The 20,580-nt window shown below is 48.5% G+C and overlaps 8 protein-coding genes across 8 annotated transcripts in view; 3 read left to right on the forward strand and 5 right to left on the reverse strand.

Moving 5' to 3' along the window:
• Window positions 1-21: 21 nt before the first annotated feature.
• Window positions 22-1,634, forward strand: PAAG_05853 (indoleamine 2,3-dioxygenase family protein; the record flags this gene model as incomplete). Its single annotated transcript, XM_002792019.2, has 2 exons — window positions 22-312; window positions 423-1,634. 2 exons carry the CDS (start codon window positions 22-24, stop codon window positions 1,632-1,634), a joined length of 1,503 nt encoding a protein of 500 aa, XP_002792065.1.
• A 915-nt stretch (window positions 1,635-2,549) lies between these two features.
• On the reverse strand, window positions 2,550-4,646 carry PAAG_05854 (hypothetical protein; the record flags this gene model as incomplete). The annotated part of the gene is made up of 3 exons (XM_015845700.1): window positions 2,550-2,876; window positions 2,969-3,251; window positions 4,297-4,646. The coding sequence occupies 3 exons, from the start codon at window positions 4,644-4,646 to the stop codon at window positions 2,550-2,552; spliced, it is 960 nt and encodes a 319-aa protein (XP_015699926.1).
• Window positions 4,647-5,030: 384 nt separating this feature from the next.
• Window positions 5,031-8,382, forward strand: PAAG_05855 (ankyrin repeat domain-containing protein; the record flags this gene model as incomplete). The annotated part of the gene is made up of 4 exons (XM_002792021.1): window positions 5,031-5,143; window positions 5,254-5,550; window positions 5,604-6,425; window positions 6,486-8,382. The coding sequence occupies 4 exons, from the start codon at window positions 5,031-5,033 to the stop codon at window positions 8,380-8,382; spliced, it is 3,129 nt and encodes a 1,042-aa protein (XP_002792067.1).
• An 884-nt stretch (window positions 8,383-9,266) lies between these two features.
• Window positions 9,267-9,770, reverse strand: PAAG_05856 (hypothetical protein; the record flags this gene model as incomplete). The annotated part of the gene is made up of 1 exon (XM_002792022.1): window positions 9,267-9,770. The coding sequence occupies one exon, from the start codon at window positions 9,768-9,770 to the stop codon at window positions 9,267-9,269; it is 504 nt and encodes a 167-aa protein (XP_002792068.1).
• Window positions 9,771-10,686: 916 nt separating this feature from the next.
• On the reverse strand, window positions 10,687-14,702 carry PAAG_05857 (endosomal sorting complex protein TSG101; the record flags this gene model as incomplete). Its single annotated transcript, XM_002792023.1, has 7 exons — window positions 10,687-10,820; window positions 10,951-11,219; window positions 11,442-11,685; window positions 12,499-13,960; window positions 14,107-14,345; window positions 14,461-14,569; window positions 14,649-14,702. The coding sequence occupies 7 exons, from the start codon at window positions 14,700-14,702 to the stop codon at window positions 10,687-10,689; spliced, it is 2,511 nt and encodes an 836-aa protein (XP_002792069.1).
• Window positions 14,703-15,280: 578 nt separating this feature from the next.
• Window positions 15,281-16,436, reverse strand: PAAG_05858 (mating-type alpha-pheromone receptor PreB; the record flags this gene model as incomplete). The annotated part of the gene is made up of 2 exons (XM_002792024.1): window positions 15,281-15,606; window positions 15,692-16,436. 2 exons carry the CDS (start codon window positions 16,434-16,436, stop codon window positions 15,281-15,283), a joined length of 1,071 nt encoding a protein of 356 aa, XP_002792070.1.
• A 1,887-nt stretch (window positions 16,437-18,323) lies between these two features.
• On the forward strand, window positions 18,324-19,313 carry PAAG_05859 (serine/threonine-protein kinase bud32; the record flags this gene model as incomplete). The annotated part of the gene is made up of 1 exon (XM_002792025.2): window positions 18,324-19,313. The coding sequence occupies one exon, from the start codon at window positions 18,324-18,326 to the stop codon at window positions 19,311-19,313; it is 990 nt and encodes a 329-aa protein (XP_002792071.2).
• A 277-nt stretch (window positions 19,314-19,590) lies between these two features.
• PAAG_05860 (glutamate-cysteine ligase) overlaps window positions 19,591-20,580 on the reverse strand; it is a gene marked incomplete at both ends in the record, with an annotated part of 1,280 nt that continues 290 nt past the window's right edge. Inside the window, one exon of the mRNA XM_015845701.1 lies at window positions 19,591-20,560. Coding sequence (XP_015699927.1) covers window positions 19,591-20,560 — 970 coding nt within the window. The remainder of the gene's footprint in view (window positions 20,561-20,580) is intronic.

Raw genomic sequence — 20,580 nt, forward strand, 5'->3', positions numbered from 1 at the left:
TCCTTAGAGACTTAAACAGACATGATTCCTCCCGTTCCATCGCTTGCGGAGTACGGCCTGTCTCCGGAGTCAGGTTTCCTTCCCAGTGAACCCCCGCTTCAGAGTCTACCAGACCCCTACTATTCAAGATGGGAGGCGATTGTCGCCAACCTGCAGGCCCTCATTCTTAGCCAGCGGCTACGGGTTACAATTGACCATATGCCAATTCTCTCCACGGACCAACTGAACACCGTACCAGAATGGCGGCGTGCCTATGTATTGTTGACTTTTATGCTGCATGGTTATATCTGGGGTGGTGATATTCCCGCTGAGGTACGTTGCATAGTTAGTCATTGTTTTTTTTTTTTTTTTGGCGCCACGCAATGCAGGATGTGGGTGTGATCTACAATAAAAATCCACTTACTGACCTGTATGATCTCCAGAAAATTCCACCTTCCCTTACAATCCCCCTCTTGACAGTCTCTTCCCACCTCGAACTCCCTCCCGTCGCCACGTATGCGAGTCTCTGCCTCTGGAACTACAAATCCATATTTCCCGAAGATCCCGCCGATAACCTTGAGAACATTGTCCCATTCTTTACCTTCACCGGCTCCCTCGACGAGCAATGGTTCTACCTCATCTCCATCGCTATTGAAGGCCGCGGTGCTACCACCATTCCCTTGATGCTCAATGCAATCTCAGCTGCCCGGCAAGGCGACATAAAGGTCGTCACAGAATGCCTCAACACATTCGCCCAACGGCTCGACGATATCGGAACCCTTCTGCAACGCATGTATGAAAACTGCGACCCACACGTCTTCTACCACCGCATCCGCCCCTTCCTAGCCGGCAGCAAGAACATGAGCGACGCAGGCCTACCCAATGGCATCGTGTATGACGACGGAACCGGAAAGGAATCGCGCCACACCTATGGAGGTGGCTCCAATGCGCAGAGCTCTCTAATCCAATTCTTCGACATCGTTCTGAACGTCGAGCACCGTCCGACCGGCACGAAGCGGACCGAAAATTCCTCATCAAGCGACGAGGGCGGCCAGGCCCCGAAAAAACACCACAATTTCATCATGGAGATGCGCTCGTACATGCCAGGCCCCCACAGACGCTTCCTCGAACATGTTGCCAGCGTTGCGAATATCCGCGAATTCGTCCTGGAGAACCGGTCCGATAAGGCGCTGTGCGCCGCCTACGATTCGTGTCTGGCAACCCTTCGCGGCCTGCGGGATAAGCACATTCAGATGGTCTCGCGATATATCATTGTCAAATCACGCGAGATCCGCAACCAGCAGCCTAGCAGCCTTGCGAAAACACGCGTTGATATTGCCCATCCAGTGTCCCAGGCCAGCAGTTCTCGTTCTGCGGCGGTTGTCAACCCCGCCACGGTCGCTGGCAGTGCTCGCAAGAGCCTGCGGGGAACTGGTGGCACGGCGCTGATCCCGTTCCTTAAGCAGTCTCGTGATGAGACTGGGGAGCCGGCTATTGGGGTGTTGGACAAGGGGTTGCCAGTCAAAGGCCCTGCAGAGGCGAGCTATGCACCCCTAGATATCATGGATGAGCACGCAGATGGGCAACTGGAGGTTGTGGGTCTTGCGGGGACGTGGAAGAGGGAAGAGGGTGAAGGTGGGTTGTGTCACTGGTGATTGCAGTTGTGCACCGTGGTTGCGTGGTTACTGGGGATTGAAGTGATGATGAGGCTTGGGATATTAGCTACGGCTGTGAATAACAAAACAACTACATCAAAAGGTTAGATAGTTCTGGTGTTTCTTTTCTTGGTCATCTGTATGGGCCGGATTTTTTTATGCGTTTTTTCCTTTTGCTGTATGCTTGTAATGTACATAGCTAGCTCTCTTCACTCGGTCCCTTTCTGCTCCCTGGTCTGACCGTGGTTAGCTGCTGGCTGCTGGTAGCTGGTCGGTGTGCTTGCATCTTGTGCTTTTGTTGGTTGTTGTACAGATTATAACACTTATTCATCCAATTGGTATATACGCTTTGCCTTGGGGATGGCATTATTTTTCAGTGGGGTTGCTGGCCGAAGCAATGGAAGTAAATACAAGCCCGCTGAGGTATGCTGCGACTTGTGACTGGTTTTGGAAAAAGTAGAAATTCTTAATTCGATATTGGAATTGACTGTAATCGGTCTACAAGAATAGACAAATGCCCTCAATTGACCCCAATCTTGCAAGGCGTTTCCTGCTGATCTAATGTTACTCAAGTAATACCTAAGCTTAGCCCCCCTTGTCCGGGACAGCTGCCATCCAAGTTAGGGTGAAAAAGGCCTCCTATTAGGACTGGGGCCTTAGCTTTTAGGTAAACAGATTTCCAATTCGTAGATTGAACAGCCAAGGGGACCAGCCGCCCAAAATAGATACGAAATGTGCAACTTCCAGAGCCAGCGCTGAAGTGTTGACTGCGCCAGGACTGGGAATCACCACCAGGGAGCCCGGGCCATAGGTGCTAGCTACCGGAATGGGCCTGGTGGTCTCCCTACGGGCTGGATATGCCACTCATTGGGGATATGGGTGGTGGAGTTTCCTCTCCCGAATCAGAATCGGTGGCTAGGTCTTCGTTACCTGAATATTCAGGATGGGTCTTTCTCCTGGATGGTGGTTGAGAGGAGTGGCGTTTACATCCAACTCCAGGTTGCCTTCACTTCCCGAGGCAGCGCAACTACTTCCGGATTCATCATAGGCTTTTTTCTCCTGGAGATGGTTAATAAATTCTTGCCTGTGACACCCGTCGTCAGACATCCATTCAAGATTGAACTTGAGTTTCCTTTTGACAATAACATACTCTGATATAGTGTGGATGTCATTCCCATGCCCGTTGTACGCAAGAACATTTTTGCATTGACGACCGCAGAGTTCAGGTTTGCCACGGTGTGGCTTAATTCTACGTGGGCAGAGGTACCTAGGTCTTCACTTCAGTTTCTTTCGTGCGAACAAACTGTACATCGGCAATGTCGGTATCATCGTACAGAGGAGCCCATCGTCTGGCAATCGTATATTTCGTTCGTTATCTCCCATGTAACGCATTTCTGGAAGCATTGATCCTCTAGGAAAGTAAACAAGTGAGGACCCTGGAAATACTTTGCTTCGTGTCGTAGTCTAGCGTACAATCCATAGTTATTATGGCCGCGGGTCGTGTTGAAATCGAGGGGGAATGTGCCCCGACGAAGATATTCAAATAATGTAGTCGAAAAGGTAAGGGTCTCCTTCGATATGGATAGAGCGGTTTTCTTGCTTGTCACTGGGCCAGGACTTGGAGAAAAAAGCCTTGAAGTAGTTACTTCTCCCAGTCAATGTCTCGATCCGGGTCGCGTAGCAGGTGTCGCCAACCCTGATAATAATGGGAGATGCTAAAGCATTATCCGGTATAGGCAACCGGCTTTCCCCCGCTGGTCGTACCATTCTCGCACAGCAAATTCTAGAGGAGGAGAGTATTTAACCGAGAAAAATGTCCGAAGAATAAAATGAAACAGCCAAAGCGAAAAAAAAAAATAAAAATAAAAATAAAAGAGCTGTTGGTAGTGGAGAGGAAAGTAAGGGCCGTAGCTGGTATTTATAAAACATGCAATATGCTGAGACAAATACATTCTAGCAGAATGTAGAAGAGCCGGATCCTGTTTCACCAAAAGACAGGAGAGACTAAGAAAAGAGACATGAGTAGAGAGAGAGCACGCACTGCCCAACCGCATAACTACATAAGAAGATCTTTCACACACCTGCTATGAACTGTGCCATCAACCACCTGTCAATGACAATAGCTCTGCTGTGATAGAAGGGAGTAGAACTTCTGCCAGCTGCATAGCCAAATACAGCTTCCTGACTTTACGTAAACAGGAAGATGTTTTTTAGCCCAAGCAATGCCCTGCTGTAAGGCCATTTGCAGGCTATCCTGCTCTTTTAAACTGGAAATGGTGTTTGTCTGGTGTGAACTCATTGTTATGACCCCCTTTTGTCTTGACGATGGCCTCCATCAGAGAGACAGTATATTTATCATGCATCTGACAATCGTCGCAGGTCTGTTCAGTTAGTTAGTTACCAGGGGAAAACCCTGCCCTCTGTGCAGCAAAAGGAAACCATTAAAGCTGCTTGGAAACAGCAGCACTGGAGCAAAGGCGAGAAACATGTCGAAAGAAAACTTCATTCAATCAACCCCCAGGAGATTTCAGCCGGCGACCAGAGTTGGAGTCGGGTCCGACAAAAAGGCGGGGAATCGGTTGTTGAACCCGCAAGGGAGGGAGGAGGTCACGTGGACCAACCACCAGTGTCTCCTTATTACGGGACCTATAACTGTTCCAACCGTATGGAGTCGTTCTCGTAGTTGGGGCGACCTTTGCAATCGATTAAGCTTGTCATTCGGTTACAAATTGCTGTCGCTTCGGGAGTAACGGTTGAAGGACGCAGCTTTTCTGGCGAAGGCGATGTTCCCAAGAGGAACTTGCTCTGAATTATACAAGATGCGCGCAGGGTGGGGCATTTCGACCATCCGCCGGACGTGGGAGTTTTGATCCAGCCAATTTGGGGGTTGATGGTTGCCCGAAGGTCCGCAGAAGTTAATATCACTGCCTGTATGCGGTTGTCCTTAGGAAAACTCTCAGCTTTAGTCTCTGAACACAACTTGGGGACTGACTCCCTCGGTTTGACTAACATTGTGATGCCGCGCCTGAGATGGAAAAGAGTGCTCCGCACTGCATTAACTAACAAGGGCTGGCGGGATGTCATTTGCTCTTATTGGACGTCGAGCATACGCTTGCGTCTTTTCGATGCGGGAACAGCTGGGTTGGCGACCAATTAAATATGATCAATAATAAGTCATGGATTCCTGTCGCAATGTCCTAGAGCACTCCGGAGAGGAGAGGAATTCCTCTCATTCATGTCGCCAAAAATTAAATGCACGGCTTCCCAGCCCCGCAAGGTTGTTGGCTGACCTTGCTGCTTCACAGATTTGACAAAGCGCTGTTCTCTTCCATTCATTCCGCGTCGGTTTTATAGACGACAGCCTCCAGGTAGACCTGCCAGAGAGCATCAAACTTTATGGCGGGATTTGGATTCAGCGTAGGGGACTTCATTACTGTGCTTCAACTTGCACATAAAGTCCGGCATCGCTTTGTAGATGCTCCAGGGCAGTTTGCAGCCATTTCTGATGAGTGAGTGTTTCCCCAAGAGGACGACAGGCAAACAAATAGAGCGGAGAAAGGGAAAAGGAGGGTTGGATGTGAGTTGTTTTTATGCAGCTTCTCATTGATTTACCTCCTAGTGTCCGAAGCCTATCTGCTGTTCTCCAGGAGGTCGACCTTATTCTCCCAAAGCACACGCTCACCGATCAGCAAGTGAGAGACTTCGAAAGCATTTCAAAAGGGTGCTACAACGTGCTGAGCGAGCTTGATACTTGGCTAAGTGATAATGATGTAGGCTCCAGATCGCACAAATTGAGGGAGAAGGCAAGCAACACTTTAAAGCGATTAAGATGGGATTCCGGTGAAATGAGAGACTTCCGCAACCGCATTACCTCGAACATAAGCTTACTGAATATCCTTTACAGCAAACTTTCCGGGTAAGTCTTGCCTGACCATAATTCATTCTTCAAAGCTCTAACTCGACAATAAGGGCTCGTATTATCGCAATAGAAGAAAACGTCGGTCATCTAATTCATCATCAGGAGGAGGAGGACCGCAAAAGTATCCTGAATTGGCTCGATCCTGTTGACTTCTATAGCCAGCAAGTTGATTTTCGTCGGCGTTGCCAGGAAGGGACCGGATTGTGGTTCCTGAACTCAAGCGAATTTTGCCAATGGCTAAATACACACGGAAAGACGATGTTTTGCTTCGGGATGCCAGGTTCCGGCAAAACAATCTTAACTTCTCTGGTCATCGATACATTGAATTGCCAATTCGACTCCGACCCGGATGTAGCTGTTGCCTACATTTTCTGCAACCATCAGCGTCAGGATGATCAGAAACCCGTGAATATACTGGCAAATATTCTGAAACAGTTATGCGAGAGAAAGTCCACAGTATCCAAAGATGTAGAAAAGCTCTATGAGAAGTATCGGAATTATAAGAGTACACTGCAGACAGAGCATATCATAGAGGCTTTTGAATCCACCGCCATATTGTACTCCAAAATTTTCATCATTGTTGACGCATTAGATGAGCAGACAACTTCGGAAGAAGATCGATGTGCTACGATATCTGCAATATTCCAACTCCAATCAAAGTTTGCGGTGAACTTTTTTGCAACGTCGCGTACAATTCCGGAAATCGAGGTACAATTTGAGACTTGCATACGAAAGGAGATCCGTGCAACGGACGATGATATCCTGAAATACGTGGAGAGTCGCGGACGTTCGCTTCTGCGATCCAAGATTTCAAAATACCCCGACCTTCAATCTCTAATTAAAAGAGAAATCCCTGCTGCTGCAGATGGGATGTAGGTGCTCTTTTAAACACTGTAGAGCTTCACACTGTTTGCAACTGACCAAATTTTCAGGTTTCTTCTTGCTCAACTGAACATGGACCTGCTCATGACCAAAGCCACTGCAGGGAGCCTCCGCCAAGCTGTGCAAACCTTGCCCAAGGGCGCGAAAGGATTGGATAAGACTTACGACCTCGTAATGGAGAGAATCCGAGCCCAAGGAGAAGATTTTCAAATGCTTGCGCAAAGAGCCCTAGCTTGGGTGCTCTATAGTCGCACGCCCCTCATGACCGCCGAAATCCAACATGCCGTTGCCATCAGTCCCGAGATGTCCGACTTAGATGAAGAGTTTATGCCGGAGGTAGAAGACCTGATATCGTTCTGCCATGGGCTGCTCACCGTTGACAGGGATAGAGACGTGGTCCGGTTAATTCACTATACAGCTCAGGAATATTTGGAGAGTGCTCTTCCGCAAATTTTGCCAGACCCAAAGACATACCTCGCGACGTCATGTCTGACGTACCTACTGTTCGACGTGTTCGGGGACCCGTCTCCATCGGCTGATGATATACCGGAAAGGAAGAAACAAAATGTCTTGTTGGATCGTGCGGCCAACGATTGGGGCTGTTTTGCTCGAGACATTGAGAACGAAATGCATGACTTGGTTTGGTCTTTGCTGGACCATGAAGCCAAGCATGCCAATTTCCTTCAGGCCTTGCGATATGAAGAACTTCCCGGCCGTCGTTGGATTCAGTCGCCTTCGCGAGAACTATCTGCTTTTTATTATCTTGCCAGGTGGGGACTGGCCAAGACTTTAAAAACTTTTCTGGAACGTGGCGAGAATCCAAAAGGTCAAGACGCAAACGTCAATTTCTCACTATGTGCTGCTGTTGAATGGAATCATATTGCAGTTGTAAAATTGCTTCTCCAAGAAAAGCACGCTGATGTTAATTATTTGGATTCGGATGATCATGATATCCTGCCGCCTCTCCACCAAGCAATCTTGGCTAAATCCCACGTCATTCAGGAGTTTCTTCTTCAGCAACCCGATATTGATGTCAATTTGAAATGTGATATTGAAACTCCGTTGACCGTTGCATGGTCGGCGAATGACGTGACTGCGATTGGCCTGCTTTTGCAGCGACATGATCTGGATATTAACGCTACTCTTGACGTGTACGGACGCACTGCACTGCACTATGCAGTTGTGGAAGGAAAACCAGATATACTGAGCCTTTTGCTGAGACATCCGGAAATCGATGTTAACGTCAAGGATACCGCAAGGTTCACACCACTGGGCCGTGCAGCTAATTCTGGAAATGCAGGGTTGGCGCAGCTTCTTCTAGCCCATAAGGATGTTGATGTCAATCAAGAGGCGTTCTTGACATCGCCACTAACCATGGCAGCTTTGGGGGGTTTCGAAGACGTGGTAAAGGTTTTGCTGACGCATGGTGATATTGTTGTTAACGGCGCGCCTGCGTCATATTACTCGGCATTACCTGTGGCAGCGGATGGGGGCCATGTGGGAATTGTAAAGCTTCTGTTGAGTCACAAAGGTAAGGGTATGAACATGATGAATGAGAATGGTTGTAGGGCACTATTCAGAGCAGTTGATAGAGGCCATGAAGAGATAGTGAAGATTTTGCTCGACCACAAAGAAGTCGATGTGAACACGAAGAATGAGGATGCTTGCAGAGCACTATTCAGGGCAGTCAGTAAAGGGTATGAAGGGATAGTGAGTCTTCTTCTAAAACATGAAGGAATGGATGTGTTCATCAAGAATAGGAATGGTTGTACGCCACTGTTCATGGCCGTTGATAATGGGAATGAGGAGATAGTGAAGCTTTTGCTTGAACATGAGGGTATCGATGTAAACGCCGCAAACGCAAAGGGTCGTACAGCACTATCTGTGGCGGTTGATAATGGGTTTGGATTGATAGAGCAGATGCTCCTCCAGAAAGGGGCAACTTAGCTTCGAGAATTTTGGTAAATCCCCAAATGCTTAGTTGGATACCTTACCACTCTAGCTACAATAAACCAGTTTTATTAGAGTCAACGAGATAAACTGGTTTCTGAAGGTATCAAATTGCAAAGTTGTGGCTCTCAAGTATCGAACCCGGAACTGTTATAACGAGCACCTGAACTCGTTCTGTGGGGCGAGATCTCTGCAGTGTAACTACGTTGGTTACACTACCGGTTTCCCGACCTCTCGAAGACAAAGAAACTTCTTATGTATGGGAAAAGGCTTTGTGAAGACAAAGGTTAAAAAAGTCCCAGATGGCTAAGAATAGTAAGGGTTGAGATATATAAGCTCTGTTATGCGCAGTCAGCTTCTAGCTCTTCAATATTGCTTCGTTATGCCCGCTACTGTGGGATTAAGGAGACCCAGGTCTGCGGTTTGTCACTGGAAAGGTGGCCCAAGTTTTGGCCCGACCACTAATCTCGTTTTCATTGGTGGTCGCCATACAGCATTGCACCACGTAGGGCTGTAATATGATGATTCGATAGATTGCTTATTTCGGAATACTTTCCTGGTTTCCTTTAAATATCTCTCGAGAAGTGATATCGTTCAAGCGTCAGCATTGGCATCCGCGCGGACAAGGGAACTGCAGTTGAACAATAAGATTCTGGGGTCAAATTTGGTATACATCTGTTGAAGGAACTATCACACAAATCAACTAACGAGACTGGTATCAGGGTAAGAGTCATAATTCATTAAATATAAATTGAAAAAAAGAAAAGGCAAAGAGATCAGAAAGACAGAAAGACAGAAAAACCCAATTTCCTGGTCTACTTGTCATCATCGCCCCATCGCCATCGCTGATCAATATCTGTTGCAGCACTCTTCTGTTGCAATTATCCTTCCTCGTGCATCTGCTTAAACTTTCTCCTCTCCTCCTCGGCCTTCATTCTGTCCTCGTCACTCCCTCCGAACCCGGGACCCGAGAGGAGCTCGCCCACTTTGCCGGTCACACGATCCCCAGCACCTTCGCCCCATTCATGCGCCTGCCGGCGTACTTCCTGGTTTTCCCACCTCTGCATTTTGGCGCTCTCCAGCTTTGCGGAGGTTGTCGTTGCCAATAGCGGCGCCGACGGTTTGTTTGGCAGAGCCGACGGTTTGGTTGTACTGGCCGCTTGGGGGAGGTTGAGGCTTCCGAGAGATGTTAGATATTGGTTCGGGAAAGGCCTAGTTTGGGGAATGGTGAGGGGGAAGGAGATTCGTACAGTGTCCTTGTCCTTATCATCTTGGGAGGTGGTTCCCCCAGTCACCTTGCTGATGGTGTTTTTGATGGCGTTGGACGCCTGCTCCACGTAGGAGGAGGTGGTTGACTGCGGTTCGGGGTTGTTGGAGGAAGACATGGTGTTGGGATTTGTAGATTGGTATGTGTGAAGAAGATGGGCAAATGTTATTTTCGTACGATGTGGGATTCTTTCAGAAGTAGATTTTGATCAGAAGGATGATTGTTCTCCTGTGAGTGATTGGAGCTCGTGTTGGATGTTGTTAGAATGACGTTCAAATCATAGGAATACCGGGTCCTTTATATACAACTCCCTCATATCCATTCACACCACCCCTTCACCGTCCACTTGCGGGCAATTCATACCGCAATCCCAGTAAAACTCACCCAAATAGACAGCTTGCACGGAAGTGACCTGTGACATCATAGGGAGCCGGCGTAAGAATGATGTCATCAGGGGAAGTTGGCCTCGGATTCAACGTCAATGACGTCATCCCGCAGCGGACCGGCGTTTAACTTGCAAGCGCGAATCGTGGACAGGCAGGCGCGAGGGGATGGTGCCTGATCTTGCCAACGCCAAAAAGGCCTTTCGGGAGATCTTCAACTCGGTTTGCCGTTAGCAGCGCGCGATTCACCTACGCATTTGCATATGACAAGGCCGTTTAGAGGAGAGATTTGCAAAAGATGTATTTCTGGGCGCCCGGTATGCTCATGCTGGATCGCAATTTAAGATTTATCACCGACGTTCTAGTTCGTGCTAACAGTTATTCTTCCAGAATTGAAAATAGAGTTTTTGTTTTAAATCAGTCCGTTGCGTAGACATGCGCATCATTCCTCTATCAGCCGGTATCTCAATGAGATCTTTTCAGGACATACCGTCCATTACTCTCCCGGTATCTATACCAGGTTATCCGTGAATATATCCTCACAGCAAACCTAGGTCAATATACGAGGGACGCGCGAATAAAAAGAAAATTTATTAAATTTAAATTTAAATTAAAACTTTTTTTTAAAAATCCAAGGGTATATGAAGATTATTATAACTTCCCTACCAAGAGCTGCCCAGCCATGCCTTTTGCGGTCCAGTAAACAGTCTTCCAAAGATTCAGAATGTCCAATGTGCTCGTGAAGGTATCCACAAAGCCAAACGGAAGCATCGATGGAATCCAGCCTAGACAACAAAATGGGAAGCAGTTAGTGGATTTGTTTCAACGCGCGAAAATAGGTGGGTGGAGTGGTAACATAAAATAAAATCGAGGTGAGGGGGGGGGGAATATGACACAAAAGAATTCATCTCTCACCTTGCGCCAACTCCAACGCCCATCCATGCAGCTGATACTGCGATCCCATCCCTCTCTTCAGCCAATTCTGGTCTCCGGGAAAATATTCCGTCGCCTCGAGCTCGCCGGGCATGAACCGTCGCTCAAAACCTTGCAGGATCGTAAAGTAGTCATCTGCAAGATGAACGCCCGAGTGGCCCTCGGATCCCAAGGGAGTGCCATAGAAAATGAGATATTCGCTTATCGACGCGTGGAGGATGAGCATTGCGCCCATTGCGTTGCCGTGGTTGCTGTACAAGTACAAGTCAAAAGAAGAGCAGGAAATGACAATTAGCTAGGATGAGAGCGAACTGGTCATGGAGGAGTGTATATTTTTTTCATCATTCCATCTTTTTTCCTTCTTAACCGTGGTCCTTGGACTTTTTATTTTATTTTATTTTTATTTTTTATTTTTTATTTATTTTTTAAAAATTTTTTAAACGCGTCGAAATCAATCGCGCGAAAACGCTTACCTGAAAACCCATCGATCCGGATCCGTATCAAAAGGCAGCACATGCTTATGCCCGTATTCCAGACGCAGCTCCTGATTGAGATCCGCCATCAATGCGGTCACATTGTTCGGGTGTCGTTCAATTGAAGCTTTGGATAGATCCTGGAGCTTCTTCGGGTCAAAGATGTAGAACCGAGGTAGCGCTTGGTCGAGTTTGTAGAGAGCGACGAGGAGGAGGGGGAGGAGAGCGAGGAAACGCATCTTCGCTATGATTTGATTTACACCTCAATCAGCGCCAGTGCAATCAGGAGGGTAGGTGAAATATAGGGGAGGGATTTTGAGAAAGAAAAATTTTTGGGTCTGACAATTGTTCGGGCAAAAGTGAATGAGTTCGTGAACGAATTAAGTTAAACTCGACTAATTTGGGCGAGCCGAAATGATGCTTATATAATCCGGATAGGGGTCGCCAACATCGAACCATGTACGGAGGTAGTTAACATTTAACTAGAAAAAATAGGCCTGTGGGAACTCCTATCCACCTTGGACGCTATCCAATCGACAACCACGTCGACAATGATGGAGCATTCTGATCTTGTTGGAAGATAGAGTGTAAAATCTATTGCCCCCACGACATGAACAAGTTGCTTTATCTCTGGCCGCAGGATCCCTGGTCATCTCGCTCTCTTAGGGATATCCCTAGGGTGGAACTTCAATACTCTGCAGGCTTCGAGAGGAGGGTCGTTGGGCCATCTTCATCCGAAAATATGTCTGAATAGTGCGCTTTACAAAACTTGAAGATGCCCACAATCGGCGTCTAGCAGCTGTTCCTCTCATTGACTGTTCCATACGCATACTCAAGACATTAATGAATTGCGGAGATGTAATTCGAGATAAAACACTGATATTAATCCTGTGAGGTAGATATGTAGACATATATGTATACTGACTGCTATCTTGACATCCACCTCTTTTTCTATATTCGAAATCTCTATAACATACCTTTTCGATCCAATCTCTATTCTGCTCTGCTCCCTTCCCACAGGAATACGTTTCAAATACACAGCAAATAAACTACTAACCCTCCTCAACAACCAATCCCATCCCCTTCCCAGCCTTCTTCGAAAGCGCCCTCTTCAAAAACGCCTCTCTCGCCAACCCCCTCGTCAACCGCACCCAGGTATCAACACTCACCCGCCCTTTTACCAACGCAGCTTGCAAAACATATATTGCGCGCTGAATCCCCCGCTCATCAGCGACGAGGTCATATACCTGCTTGCCGACTACGGTAGGGGCAACAAGAACATCGTCAACAGCGGGAAGGCCAGTAGCCTTTTGATATTCTGTTACCGTTACCCCCGCTGTCGCAGCTGCAGGGTCGGACAATGATGGCGGCTTAGCACCTATGGTCGCATGCGCTGGGGGTTTGGTAGATAGGCGTGCTTTCGCATCCGCAATGACGGCGTCGGCACGTCGGAGGGATTGTTGAAGGATCGCCGTGTTGGACTGGATGGTTGTACGGAAGTAGTTTAGGAAGGAGATTTCGGCTTCAAGGGTGGAGATGGAGGCCTTGAGGGCTTTGGATTGGGAATGGAGGGGATGGAGACTGAACTTTATCTGAGCGATGTTTGCCTGGAGTGTTTGGGTGAGAGTCTTGGACAGCGTGCGGAGAAGTGCGTCTTTTTCTGGATTCGGAGGGATGGGCGGTGCAATCTGTGACATTGAAATGGAAGGGAGCTCAAGTTCAAACGGTGAGGCTAAGAGATCGAGTGCTCCGGTTTGTCTCTTCGCGGGAACCGGTTGCAGTGGTTGGTGAGAAGGGTGAGGGACCAGAACTGGGCCGTGGGACGGTGCGTGGATGGGTCGAGGTCGGGCTAGGGGTTGTGGACCAGGTTGGGGCAAGGCTTGTGGACCCGGGTGAGGTAGTGGAGGCACATACGGGCCTTGGGGGTACCGTGATCGCGGCAGCGGCCGTGGCTGGAAGGGTGGCGTTTGAGGAACAGGCGCGACCGGCTGAATTGGGGGGTGAGTCGTTACAGAATTGGGGCTAACCGGTCCGGTAAACTGTGGTCGATATCCACCTTGCTGGAAGCCTTGCTTTAGAGGTAGCTCTGGTGGTTGGGGTCCCATTCGCGTTGGTGGTGTGAACTGCCTTAGACTATTAGATCTCTGTGGAGAACGGACAATATGAGGACTCTGTATTTGGGCATTGGATACAGTTCTTTGGTGACGAATATCGTTAGGGAACGGGGCTAAAGGCGATGGTTGGCTATGCGCAGGCGGAAACGGTCCTCGCTTCCTTGGGTCTGTTACCATTTGGGCCGGTTTCGGTGGTAACCGAGGAAGAGGCGGGTTTCGTATAGATGGCCAGGGGACTGCATTTGGGGGCTCGATGAGCTCTCGCGGTAAAGGGGGAACGATTGGCGGAGTAGGTTTGGGTGGCGGAGCCATATGTGATATACTCTGTTGTAGTTTCGATATCACGGGAGGTTCCTTCGCAAATATGTCTCGGAGGATATACAGAAAATCAACAATTGTTGACCGCTAATACAACACTCCAAATCAGTGCATTTCTTTCAAGATATTGGTATGAAATACCTAGCTAGTTCCTCCATGCTAGAAGACTGGGATGCCCACACAATGACAAGAACCAATTCTTCCCCGTTTAGGAAAAGAAACGTAGTACTCACATCCCATGCATCCGCCCAGTGTGCCAGATAATGATGATACACCCTTCCCTCCCCGCTAACGTGCTGTCCTGGCCGAACCAGCATGTCCTGCGTCGGGGTGACGTACATCATTGGTGGTTCGTGGGGATATCCCTTGGGCACCCATATCGTTAACGGAAATCTATAAATGGCTCCACGAAAGGTGACAGGAAGCGTTCCTGAGATGTGAAGGAGTAGAGCGGGCGTGCCATTTTCGTATGCTATTTTACATCACAAGGAAAAAGAAGGTAACGAGTTAGCCTCAAAAACACGGAAGGAATGGACCTATGAAACACGGGTCATGGAAAGATAATGGGAGGGATAGGGATGGCTAACTGTAGACATCTGTCTGAGGGGAGAAGTCGGGGTGTTGGAACAGCAGGTTTGCTACATCGTTATACGTCCTGCTGGGGTCTTTGTATGCTTGATCAGGACCGTATTCGGCCTACGGAAGTCGCCAGCATTAGAAACGGACGTACGATTAGAGGATTTACCTCGGGGAGTTCGGGGGAAGAAGAACTTACGTTTGATAGGACTCGATGTAGCCAGTTTAGTGTCTTCTGTGACACCCTAGCCATGATTGTGGTGTGGGAGAAGAAAGAGTATCGACATGGCGCATCCTCGCTCGATGATGTTCGTGGTTGGGCGGGGACGAGTGGATAGTTAACTATATTTGATGGTTGATGTCTGCGCCCAGAGATCAGAAACCGTTTAAGAGCGACAGGACAATCTCGGCTAGTTTCCATCAACAGGACGGGAGACCTGAACTTGAAGATGATAGATAACTATTTTAATACATTTTGTAAATTTACTTTAGATTTAGTTTTTTTGTTTGAATATTTGGAATAACTACCCGGGGGGGGGGGGGGGGTTAGACCTTGGATTTGCGAAGGAATGCTGTTTACTAATTAAACAGCCATGACTAAGTATATTGGCTCCCTGAAAAAGACACAGGAAGGGGGAATCTGAAATGGCACAGCAAGAAACATATCCTGCAATGAGAGACACACAAATAGAGGAGAAATTGAAGTGAAATAGGATGTGGGAAATAAAAGCAGGAGAAAACCTATATGCGTGACTAAAAAAATTAAAAAGAAATGTACACGGAGCAGTTAAGTCAAAATCCCCACGGCATTGCCACCATAAGTACTGCCATTCAGGCCTTTGTGCCAGCTTCAACTTCAGAATAAACCGGGTCGAGCCGGTCCGGAGAGAGTGTCGTGGCCACAGACCCTCCAGACCGCAGCGTAGTGTGGTTCTGAGAGAAGCTGACCTGATACTTAATTTCCGAATTGGTGACGTTATTGCTCTGTTCGCTTGGCCAAAGATACTGATGGCGGCCGGAAGAAGACGTCTCGAAACTGGATTTCGTAGCCACTGAAGCCCATAGCGAGGAAAGAGGAAGGAAAATGGCCACCAGCGTAAAGAGGTTGGAGTTCATTTCGTACTTGGGGAGTGGGTATTGGAGAATTGAGAAGATGGCTATAGACGTACTGTATTAGTATGTGGTTGATAATATATAAGCATATGAATCACTTTTGGGGGGGAAGAGGGGGAAATCCCTCACCTGGGATCACCATAGTCTGGCAGGACATGATAAACATAACCTGCATAGCACCAAACCTGGTCAAGCCTAGTCGTATACGAGTGACGAGTGCATATGCCAATTTCGTAACAAAGACGGCACTGAAGAAACATGTGCTGATCGTAATGGTGATGTTCGAGGCGCTTTGAAGCCAGATAAAAGGCGCGAAATTCGACGCCTGCACAATAGCAATGCAGTTCTCAACCATTAAGCCAAGGCGGAACCCGATGGCCATCAGGGAAATCGCGGAGGAAACTGCCATGAGTAGATAACGTTGGATATCCGGAAGGGTCGTGCAGACAACCCTCGTTTGGATCAGGAGGGACATTTCCATGCTGATTACCAGCAGAGTGGTGAAGACAACGCCCAAGACAGAGGCTGCGTAGGCGCTCCCAGGCACCTGGGAGTAATCCTGACCAAAGTAGGCATAGGACTTGTTGAAGCCCGTGGTGAAGTAGATGGTCATGCAGAGCAGGCGGGCAAAGTTCATGGCCAGTGCGAATGTGTTTAGGAAGAAAACCGGCAGACGACGCTTTTCTGAGTGTGTCAGCATGGCAAGCATGAGTCCCGCAATGACAGATGCTCCGAGCTGGGAAGAGTAGTTGATGCAGACTCTGGTATTGTACTGCACGAAATCGTCTAGTTCATGGATTGAGACGTTGAATGGGGTTCCGTCGGCCTTGTGGAAGACCACGTTTTGGTTGAAGGGGTCGAATGAGGGTGCCATGGCTGATCTACGTGGAGATCTTGCTTCGTGAGCAGTTGGTGTATGAGCTGGTTGGGGAGAGAGAAATATATTGACTCAGGAGGTTGATAGAGGAAGCTGTTGATCTTGTTCGACTGACCAAGGGGATTCCAGAAGTCGAACGAGAACAGGAGGGACGAGAATGAGAAGGTGCATGTAGAGACACACATAGAGAGAGAGAGAGGAGAAGTAACAGAACAGAGGAATGGATGCGGATGGGTCATAATAAAATATTATCACACAGTCGCTTCATCAACTGTATCAGTGAAAGATCCCGCACTGATGACAAGGGGCAAGGGTGCATTGATCGGGCAGGGCATAATATGGCCCAAGAGCAAACGCTTGAAATGAAGATGCATTATGTCCAGGCTTTGTATATATACACGAGACATTGATATGGGGAGAACAATGTGCAAGAGTGAAGCGAAGAGGATGGCAAGCGTGCAGCACAAACAGATATACGTCCAATATCTGAGTTGTACATCAAATAGGCTTTCAGCAACACGACAGTATTCCCTCGGTGACGGCGAGCGGCAGCCATAAAAAGCCTTTGAGAGCCAGAAATAATCCAAAATGCAGATGTGAGGGTGAAGGGCGTGTTTGGAGCTCGAAGAACAATATGAGCAGGATGAATGCTTGGGATGGAGAACAATAGTAAGCGGGGAGCAAATCACCATCAAGACACACAGACTTCACCCACACGGCTCAGACATACAAACGGAGAGCTCTAGACACCTTCGTCGCAGAGAATGATTGGAAATATGTGTGAAATAAAACATATTTACTTTTGGAAGTAAAAATTAGAAGAGGACATCTTTCCTCTCTGCGCACCAGCAACCAGGAGGAGCAGAGGGGTCAACACCCAACCCTTGAAATAATAATGCATCATGCATCATTTCATGGAACGTGAGCTGCAAGTGCAGCTCCAGGATCCAGTAAATCGTGCGATTACAGATCCGCGACAAATGCACGACAGATTCAAAAGGATCTGGAAGCACATGGTTGATGTTCCGTGCTTGGGGTCCTGAGCTTAACCGCAACTTGACGCATTCCCCGAGCACTGATATCAACCAGTTTCTAGAGTTGCATATACATATGATCCAACTTACAGGGCCCCATAATGTCAGTCCGCGACATTCGGAGACGAGAAGCACAGATTCTCCATAATGCCGCCGCAGTTTGTATCCAAAGCTTGAGAAGATACCAGCGCACGTACAGATCGCGAGATCCATGGAATCGGCACGAGCGAAATCAACACATGGCTATCCAGCAATAGTAAGATCAGAACAATATATGGAGCGGGGGATTATAGAACTGAAATTAGCTGCTTTTCTTATTCTTGGGTCTCTCCCTCCGGCTTCCTCTGCAGATGTGTTGGTGTAGCATTACAAGGGCCGTGAAGATAGAATTGAAGATGTGTAGACATGGTTGAATGGGGCAAGAGGGGGTCAAACTTGGACACTTCTTATATGTATGATTGTAATTGCAGCACGATGCGACGTAGCATGGCGGAATGATGCAGAGGGGAGGTAATTGAGAAGAGCAAGAAGACGTTTTATGAAGCCAAGTTGGGTTGCTGAGGGTCGGTGTTTAGCTAACTTACTAATAAGCTCGTTAAGCTATTAGGGGTTATCTCACCACTGTTAGTTAAACTCCGGGGAAAAAGCATCCCAACATCGGCGCATTCGACATCTGCGCCGCGCCAGATACAAATACTACTCCAATCCTAAACCCAGAAACATCAATATCCTAGTTACACCTCACATCCATACATATACCCTAGCATCAATCAATCCGTCACCCCCAAAAACGTCCCCTCCTCCCAGTCTACCACACACCGCCCCACACACGGCACCAACCAAGAAAACCATGACATCAACCTCAACAGCAACCTATACCCCACCCCCACTCCCCCCCCCATTTACCAATTCCCCCTCCCACCTCCTCGCCCAGGGCGCCGAAGGTCGTCTTTACAAAACTACCTTCCTCACACCTTCCACCCCCGCCGCTCTCAAAGTCCGCCCTGCAAAACCTTACCGGCATCCAATCCTCGATAGCAGATTGACACGCCAGCGCATATTACAGGAAGCACGGTGTTTGGTGAAGTTGTCGAGGGAGAACGTCCCTGTGCCTGGCGTGCTGGCGTTGGATGTTGAGTGTGGGTTTGATGGAGATGGGGATGGGAAGAGTGGAGAGAAGAGGGAGGGGGAGGATACGGCAGGGAAGGGGAGCTCAAACTGGACTGCATGGCTGCTGATGGAGTGGGTGGATGGCATTGTTGTTAGGCAGGTTGTTGATTGTTGGGAGAAATGGGTTAAATCGAAGGAGAAAGCCGGGCTAAGTGATCATATGGAAATTAGGAACAGTGAAGATGAGATATGCGTGCTGCTAAGGCGCATTGGGCTTGTTGTTGGCGCTATGCATAAGGCTGGTATTGTGCATGGTGATTTAACGACGAGTAACCTCATCCTGAGACCCGTTGGACACACCAGTGCGCACCCTTTGGTGGAAGGGAAGGAGACAGAAATGGAACGGGAGGGGAAGGAGACAGAATCAACCCAGCCGATTAGTACGTCCATTACGCAGGATGCTAGGCTACAGTTTCTGGAAAAACCTTCGCTGGATGGGGAAATCGTCCTCATTGACTTTGGTCTTGCTGGGCAGAGTATCCAGGATGAGGATCGGGCTGTCGACCTGTACGTCCTTGAACGGGCGTTTGGTAGCTCGCATCCGAGAACAGAGCCACTGTTCCATGAGGTTCTTATGGGGTATGCTGACAGCTACAAGGGGGCAAACGTGGTGTTGAAAAAGCTTGAGCAGGTTAGGTTGCGGGGACGGAAGAGGAGTATGATCGGGTGATAATAACTGCCCTGCAGGCAAGGCGCGGCATATTGGTCTCCCCTTCTCTCAGTTTTAATTCAAATGTGGCAGACGTATAAACAACGAATCATGAAACATAAACCAGAATGCTAGCTAGATGTTCACCTTGATCAAAAAGGACAAGAACCACCGGCTCCCCGGAAACTTACATGAGATGCCATGTTTTGGGCTATAACAGGAAAGGATAAAGAACGCCAGCGTCCAGAGCAGGAAGAAAAAGAGCACATAATTTGCTTTCTTTCTTCATATTATATATCTACTCCGTCAACTCAGTAGAATTGATACAACTCCCCACTTCCGCAAGCGCAAAATATCCTTTATTCTCAATCACCCCCCTATCCTTTACCACAGCGGTATACTTCACAACCCACTGTGGCACAATATCACCATTCAACCCACCATCTTCCGCCGCGGCCGTTGCCGCCAGTATCCCCGCGCCCTTCTCCCCACTCGCAAGCAAATCTCGGATCGTCCCCTGCGGCAAAATATCCGTACAATCATTATGTGTCAGCAACTCGATATTCTCCTGTTTGGCAAAGAGGATCAGCGCCTTTGGCACGACGCAGCAATCCTTGACGTTAATCTGATCAACGGCGGGCCGGATTTTGGTATGCGGGAGGAATCTGGCCAGGCGATCGCTGTCAAACTCCGCCAGCCCCAGTTGGGATATCATGCCTTTTGCATGTAGGGATTCGAGAGTGCGCCAGGTCTGCACTATGCTTTCCAGGTCTGGTGCTACGGATGGGTCGTTGGTACAATTGCCACAGCCGACTTTGGTGCCGTTTGACACCCTTACATCTTCCCGTTCGCCCTCGTTGTCGCCTTCATCGTCTGCGTCAAATGAGATTCCGGGGAACGATACGATGAGCAGGTCTATGGAGCTAACGTGCAACTCCTTCAAGACGAGGTCTATCGCTTCACGTGTATGCGCACAGCGGCGTGAGGCGGGGACTCCTGGCAGATAGAAGAGTTTGACGGTGATGTCATACTGGTCGCGGTCTTCTATCAGGCCACCTTCTGAGAAGTCAATGGCGGGCACGTAGAGGATCTGTCCTTGCTTGGATGTCCAGGTGGTATAGTTGCTGTATGAGAGTCTTTGCGGGGCAGCGTGGATTGCCTGCAGGGCGCCGTTTGTGTTTGTGTGTGACGGTTCGATATGTTGGGCTGCGACAAAGTTGGAGCGGAGGGCGTTGAGGAGTTCGACGTTGGATTTGTTGCAGGTTTGTCTGCGGATGACAGAGGGCCC

Source organism: Paracoccidioides lutzii (assembly GCF_000150705.2).
Source record: "Paracoccidioides lutzii Pb01 unplaced genomic scaffold supercont2.16, whole genome shotgun sequence".
NCBI classification, from domain to species: domain Eukaryota; kingdom Fungi; phylum Ascomycota; class Eurotiomycetes; order Onygenales; family Ajellomycetaceae; genus Paracoccidioides; species Paracoccidioides lutzii.